At 52.6% G+C, this 7,102-nt stretch overlaps 3 protein-coding genes across 3 annotated transcripts in view; 2 read left to right on the forward strand and 1 right to left on the reverse strand.

Annotated features, from left to right (window-relative positions):
- Positions 1-1,944, forward strand: part of oaz1a (ornithine decarboxylase antizyme 1a) — a 9,418-nt gene extending 7,474 nt beyond the window's left edge. The window contains exon 2 of the mRNA XM_036211729.1: positions 1,489-1,944. Within this exon, the coding sequence (XP_036067622.1) occupies positions 1,489-1,698 (210 nt within the window). The 3' untranslated portion in view covers positions 1,699-1,944. The remainder of the gene's footprint in view (positions 1-1,488) is intronic.
- Positions 1,945-2,264: 320 nt separating this feature from the next.
- peak3 (PEAK family member 3) lies at positions 2,265-5,005 on the reverse strand. Its single transcript, XM_036211730.1, has 4 exons — positions 4,893-5,005; positions 4,594-4,703; positions 3,399-3,940; positions 2,265-3,236 (listed from the first exon to the last, which is right to left on the reverse strand). The coding sequence occupies exons 1-4, from the start codon at positions 4,943-4,945 to the stop codon at positions 2,265-2,267; spliced, it is 1,677 nt and encodes a 558-aa protein (XP_036067623.1). The 5' UTR covers positions 4,946-5,005.
- A 117-nt stretch (positions 5,006-5,122) lies between these two features.
- LOC118598718 (uncharacterized serine-rich protein C215.13-like) lies at positions 5,123-7,014 on the forward strand (the record flags this gene model as incomplete). The annotated part of the gene is made up of 1 exon (XM_036211731.1): positions 5,123-7,014. A coding segment is annotated over one exon (1,167 nt), but the record flags the coding sequence as incomplete, so codon positions are not given.
- Positions 7,015-7,102: the final 88 nt, after the last annotated feature.

Consider the following 7,102-nt stretch of genomic DNA (forward strand, 5'->3'; position numbering starts at 1 on the left):
AAATGTTCTCCACAGTTTTTTATCCTCAAAGTTCTTCAGTGTTTGACGTTCTAACATCACATATTGGTGCAGAGCTCCTATGGAGAATCTTTTTTTTCCACAGCAGAATCAGCGGATTCACGTTGATTACATCCTTTCAGCAGCGCGAGGCTGTTTCTTCAGAATAAGATGGAGTTTCGTTAGTTGTGTCAAATGTTGAAGAGTTATCATAGTCAAAAGAATGTAAACACTGGAGCTAAAGCTCCGATGTTAAAGCTAATTCATTGTTTCAGAAGTTATGTCTGTGAGCGAACTTTAGTCTCAGTTTCTGAACAGAGAAAAGCTCTGGCTAGTTTTACTTTGAAAACCGGAAGCTTCACTGTCACCAAGATTTGTTTACTTCCTGTGGAAGTACCGCGGCTCTTTCGGCTTTGTTTTAGTTCGTAAACTTAATATCCAACATTAATCTGCATTTCAGAGCAAAAGTACATCGTCCACAGATGATATTATGATCATATTTTACTACAATTTACTACATTTATAAAGATCACGAATCAGCGATCTTGGACGTCGCGAATATCCGTAAAATATCCGAATTGGGAGGAAATCGCGAATACCCGAGCACCCGGATACTCGTTACAGCCCTAGTTAAGGATAATGAATAGTTCACAATTTAACTAGTAATAGTTAAAACATTAACAATACATTGTTGTACTTCAAACATTAGCTAGAACTAGTTAATGGTTTATGGGTACTGGTACATTTTTTAGTGACTAGTACTAGTTAATGTGTAAATAGTACTTGTAATTAAAATACTGGTTATTGTTTTAACTAGAGCGAATCCCGGCTGGAGGATCAGAACCAGAACCACCAGCTGGGACCTTTCTGTGTGGAGTTTGCATGTTCTCCCCGTGCATGCGTGGGTTTTCACCGGGGACTCCGGCTTCCTCCCACCGTCCAAAAACATGCTTCATAGGTTAATTGGTGACTCTAAATTGTCCCTAGGTGTGAATGTGAGAGTGAATAGGTGTGTGATTGAGGCCCTGAGACAGACTGGAGACCTGTCCAGGGTGTACCCCGCCTTCGCCCTTCAGTAGCCGGGATAGGCTCCAGCACCCCGCGACCCCGAGAGGGACAAAGCGGTCAGGAAGATGAATGAATGAATGGTCAATGTTTCAGCTAGTACTAGTTAAAATATCAACTATAGTTTAAGTATAGTTAATGTTTTACCCAGTACTATCTAATATTTGGACTACTATCAGTTAAACCATTGACTAGTGCTTGTTAATGTTTTAGTAGATATTAATGTTTTAACGAGAAGTAGTCAATGTTTAACTAGTACTGTTAATGTTTTAACTAGTACTGGTTGATGTTTTAGCAAGTACTGGTTAATGGTTTACTAATACATGTTAATTGTTGAATAAGTTCCAGTTACTTGTTTAACCAGTACTAGTTATACACCTGAGCTGGCTCTCACTGTTCTTCTAGGATTTTTTTTACCACATTTGACACAGCTTAATTTCATTTCTGCCAGACCGTCCAGAGGCCCCTCCCCCTCTTCTGACTCCTCCTCCTCTCTCGTCCTTAGCTCCTCTGCTGCGAACCTTCAGTTTCCTGGGCTTCGAGATTGTCAGACCGGGTCATCCCCTCGTCCCGCCGCGCCCCGACGCTTTCTTCATGGCTTACAGCATCGAGCGAGACTCCTCTGATGACGACTGAAGCCCCGCCCACCGTCCGTGTTCCTTAGTCACATGACGTGGTTTAGTTTTGATTCTCGGTGATGTGCCCCCCCCCCCGAATGCTATCATACCGCATATTTATGATAGACTGAAATGTGTCTCATAATCATCAGTGAATATCTGGTAATGTTTTTTATTCTGCATGGTTTGGTTCTGGTTCTGGTTCTGGTTCTGTCTGTAGGAGTCTGCATGTGTACGTGGGCTGAATAAAGGTGTTCTCCCTGCAGGTGTGTCTGCTTCTCATCTAAACACAACCAGCAGGAAACGGGCAGACCGCATACCCGATCCCGTCTGAGTTACAGCGGGGGGGTCCGAAGTCAGTCCTGGGGGGCCGGCCTCCTGCTGGTTCTCCAGAATCCTGTATTATCTGCTGCTGATCACCTGATCAGGTGTGTTTGGCCAATAAGAAGCTTCGACAGCTGGTTGGTTGCAGGACATGAAGGACCCCCCCACCCCGTAGAGGAACGACGGTCCCAGAAATGCTTCGATTTTACTCAGAAAACAAGCGGTCCGGTTAGAAACTGAGGATTATCTCCGGTTCTGTGGTCAGACCTGACCGTCTTTGTTCAGAGAGTCCCACAGCCGCGCCGCGACACTCGCCACCGTCTCGGGATCGGCGAAGGACAGGAAGCGCAGCCGCATGCAGTCCTCCCAGTCCAGAAAGAGCGGCGCCGGCGCCAGTCCGGCCTCTGCCATCGTCAGCAGCAGCAGAGCTCGTTTGCTCGCCAGCCAGCGCCGCGCGGTGACGGTGGAGAGGTGCGGCACCTGCGGCCCCCACAGGAGCACCTGAAGCACAACGGCCGCGTTTGTCATCTGAAGCTGCCCCCCCCCCTGCAGCAGCGAGGACAGATACAGGAGGCCTCTGTGATGGAGGGGGCGCGGCGACACACCGCCGGCTGCCGGGCTCTCCAGGGGGGGCAGACAGAAGCTAACAAGAGCTCCCAGCTGCTGCTGGATGTGGACCAGAGGCTCCGGGTCCGCCGGGGACCGCGGCGTCAGCACCACCCGGGGGGTGCCGAGCGCCCTCCACAGCACCTGGACCCCCCTGCTTTGCTCAGCCCCGTCCAGGACGGCCGGGTCTCTCTCTCCACCGCCTCTCGTCGGCCAGACCAGGAAGATGTGGCGGGGCTGGAGCTCGGCTGCAGCTGCGCAGGTGCTGTGCAGGTGCAGTGACCCCAGCAGCACCTGCAGCAGCAGCACACACACCTGCCTGCAGTAGTCTGCAGGCCGGCTCTGCGGGGAATCCTGGACGAAGTCCTCCATGGTGGCGAGCGGCAGGTCCCGCTCGACGCTCACGCCGACCCCCCCCTGAAGGAAGGTCTGGACGGTGCCGGGGCTGGCCCGCCCCGCTGGTGGGCCGGGATCCCTGCCGTCTGCGGCTGCAGGAAGCAGGTGGGCACTGGAGCGCGGCATCAGCATGGCTGCAGGTTGAAGACAAACGAGGACGTCTCGTACATTGGCGTGCGGCGGCGTGCGTGGGGGTTGAGCGGAGGAAGCTGCCGGCTGTGGGCTGCACACCTGCACAGGAACCGAAAACAAACGAAATGAAACTGCAGCTCCACAGACAAACGGATGCGGCGAGGGCCGGGTTAGACGTTTGCAGAAGGTGATCAAGATCGTCACTGAAGCAGCACAACAGTGGCTGCGTATGCTCCGTAGCAGGCAGTGGGCGGAGCTTACCCGCAGACACAGGACCATCTCTGGGAACCTGGAGTTGTGCAGCCTGTAGAACGTCTGGTCTCCGACCCGCTTTGGCTCACTTGCCTGACACTGCAGGAAGTCCCAAGCCCCCTGTGAGCGTAGCCGCCTGCTCGCCACGCCCCTCTGCAGCCGCTGGGCCTCCACGGTCTGCGTGGCGCTGCGGAGAAACAGGAGGTGGCGATGCTGCAGCCCCTCTGAGACCAGGTCCTGGTCCACGAAGTTCTGAAAGAGGGCGCAGAGATGCTCGTCGGGGGTGTCAAGGGACAGCTGGGAGAAGGAGGGAGAGGAGAAGGCGGAGCCTGCAGCAAGTCCCTCCCCCTCCTCATGGAAACAGGAGTCTGGTATGGGAGCCATCATGTAGAGCGGGTTGTCAATGTTCAGGTGACGTCTTGGAAGAGGAGACCAGGGAGGAGACGAGGAGGAACCAGAACCAGGAAGTGAGAGAGTACGGGTCAGCCTCTTCCTGGGAACGGGCGGGGGGGTTCCCTCGGAGAAAAACCGGATCTCGTGTTTGGAGACATCTGAAGAACGTGAGGAGAAACGTGAGGAGGAACGTGAGGAGGAACATGAGGAGGAACGTAAGGAGGAACATGAGAAGGAACATGAGGAGGAACATGAGGAGGAACGTAAGGAGGAACATGAGAAGGAACGTGAGAAGGAACGTGAGGAGGAACGTAAGGAGGAACATGAGGAGGAACGTGAGGAGGAACATGAGAAGGAACATGAGGAGGAACATGAGGAGGAACGTAAGGAGGAACATGAGAAGGAACGTAGGGAGGAACGTGAGGAGGAACATGAGGAGGAACATGAGGAGGAACGTGAGGAGGAACGTGAGAAGGAACGTGAGGAGGAATGTGAGGAGGAACATGAGGAGGAACAAACGTGAGGAGGAACGTGACATATACCTCCCCCCACCCCCCGTTACTGGTGTTTCAATAAAACTTTAAAATGTTTTGTATCTAAAAACTTTATTTATAGTTTAAATCGAGCAGAACCTAAACCCGAACAGAACCTGAACCCGAACAGAACCTAAACCCGAACAGAACATGAACCCGAACAGAACCTGAACCCGAGCAGAACCTAAACCCGAACAGAACCTAAACCCGAACAGAACCTGAACCCGAACAGAACCCGAACCCGAACAGAACCTGAACCCGAGGTCAGAAGAACCCACCTTTGCGCTGGTGAATGGGGCACTGGGGGGCGTGGCAGTCGGAGGTGTCAGAGAAGACGGCGTCGTTTGCTGTGCTGAGGAGAACGGCATCAGAACCTGAACTGGAACACCTGTAGGTAGAGGAACAGAACCACTGAGCCCATCCTGCAAACGGTTCTGAGGTTGTGGACCATCTGGGTTCCATGACAGCAGCAGGAAAGAGAGCGGACTCTCAAACATTCAGGACGTTTCCTGGAGAACTGGTTTCCTCTGAAGCGTGTGGTCTTCCACATGTGCAGCTCTGCACACGTGTGTCATACCTGTGCTGTTTGACGGGCAGAGCCGGCGGCCCTCGCTCTGCTGCGGACGCCATCGGGAACGCAGAACGCTGCTGTGGACGGTCGGCGTGGGAGCGGCGCTTCGTCTGGCTGGTTGTCAGACAGGTCTGCTCTCTCTCTGAGGTTAGCACCGGAAGAAGAAGTCTGCTCGGAGCTAACCTCAACCTGCAGAAGGAGGAAGAGCAGCTGCAGAGTGCAGCTTTCTGTTCTGAAACTGTTCTTTGAGCTCATTCAGCTTCAGCTCCAGCTTCAGCTTCAGTTCCAGCTTCAACTTTAGCTTCAACTTTAGCTCCAGCTCCAGCTTCAGCTCCAGCTTCAACTTTAGCTTCAGCTCCAGCTTCAACTTTAGCTTCAGCTTCAGCCCCAGCTTCAGCTCCAGCTTCAGCTTCAGTTCCAGCTTCAACTTTAGCTTCAACTTTAGCTTCAGCTCCAGCTTCAACTTTAGCTTCAGCCCCAGCTCCAGCTTCAGTTCCAGTTTCACCTCCAGCTTTAGCTTCAGCTCCAGCTCCAGCTTCAGTTCCAGCTTCAACTTTAGCTTCAACTTTAGCTTCAGCTCCAGCTTCAACTTTAGCTTCAGTTCCAGTTTCACCTCCAGCTCCAGCTTCAGCTCCAGCTTCAACTTTAGCTTCAGCTCCAGCTTCAACTTTAGCTTCAGCTTCAGCTCCAGTTCCAGTTTCACCTCCAGCTTCAGCTTCAGCTCCAGCTTCAGTTCCAGCTTCAACTTTAGCTTCAGCTCCAGCTTCAACTTTAGCTTCAGTTCCAGTTTCACCTCCAGCTTCAGCTCCAGCTTCAACTTTAGCTTCAGCTCCAGCTTCAACTTTAGCTTCAGCTTCAGCTCCAGCTTCAACTTTAGCTTCAGCTTCAGCTCCAGCTACAGCTTCAGCCCCAGCTTCAGCTCCAGCTTCAGCTTCAGTTCCAGCTTCAACTTTAGCTTCAACTTTAGCTTCAGCTCCAGCTTCAACTTTAGCTTCAGCTCCAGCTTCAACTTTAGCTTCAGCTCCAGCTCCAGCTTCAGTTCCAGTTTCACCTCCAGCTTCAGCTTCAGCTCCAGCTCCAGCTTCAGCTCCAGCTTCAGCTTCAGCTCTAGCTTCAGCTTCAGTTCCAGCTTCAACTTTAGCTTCAGCTCCAGCTCCAGCTTCAGTTCCAGCTTCAACTTTAGCTTTAACTCCAGCTTCAACTTTAGCTTCAGCTTCAGCTCCAACTCCAACTTCAGCTCCAGCTTCAGCTCCAACTTTAGCTTCAGCTGCCTGAAGCTTTTCCAGACCTCTGAGGACGAGAGGATCATGAAAGCTGCAGACGATCAGCTGTCGACAGAAACCGGAAAGCTCTCCAGGATCATCTGTCTTCGGTTTGAAACCCTGAAGGTCCATGTCAGCTGATGTTCTGCCTGCAGGTGGAGACGTGAATCAGATGGGGGGGACCAGACTCTCCATGAGTCAGCAGTCCTGTAGATCAGGAAGTTAGCACATGGGCTCTGGTTCAAGGCCATGCGGGGTCGTGACCTTGGGGAGGTGCAGCAGGGAAAGGCGTCTTTGTGGAGGCCAGAATGGCGCCTCCTTCTGAAGGAGCGGCCTCCTCTTGGTCAGAGACAGAACCCAGCTGGACCAGGACAATGATGGAGATTCTGTGCCACAGCTCCAGGAGTCTCCAGGCCTGTCCTCCACCTCGGAGCTGGTCCACACGACCGGCTCGATGAACTCTGGGAGGTTCTGCAGAGTCCGGATGGTTGGATGTCACTGCTACTCTTGGAGTCTGAGGAACCTCCAGAGGATTTAGGTCTGCAGACCTCCTCCACAGTGTCACCAGCCCTGAAGGTTCTGTGAGCGGATGCTGGTCCTCGTTAAGCTCCTCCTCCTCCTCCATCTTTGATCTCCGTTTGGGGGAAAGAGGAGGAGCTGAAGGAGCGTTGACCTCCAGCTTCTTTTTGTCTCCCCCTCATCATGAGGAGCAGCAGCTGGAAACGCTCTCCACACAGAGGTGAGAACCTCCAGCGAGCTGCTTTGATCAGTGAACGAGGAAATGTTTTTAATCATGAGGAAAATAAACATCCCTTGGTGGTGTTTGGGATCCTCCCAAACCAACAAACTCCTGACGGTTCCCCCTCCCCCCCTTCCCCCCACCTGAAATTCACCGAGCAGATGATGGAGCGAGTCGGGATTGGGCTTCGATCTACCCCTCTGGCCAATCCATTT

This window comes from Oryzias melastigma, linkage group LG4 (genome assembly GCF_002922805.2).
Source record: "Oryzias melastigma strain HK-1 linkage group LG4, ASM292280v2, whole genome shotgun sequence".
Lineage (NCBI taxonomy): Eukaryota > Metazoa > Chordata > Actinopteri > Beloniformes > Adrianichthyidae > Oryzias > Oryzias melastigma.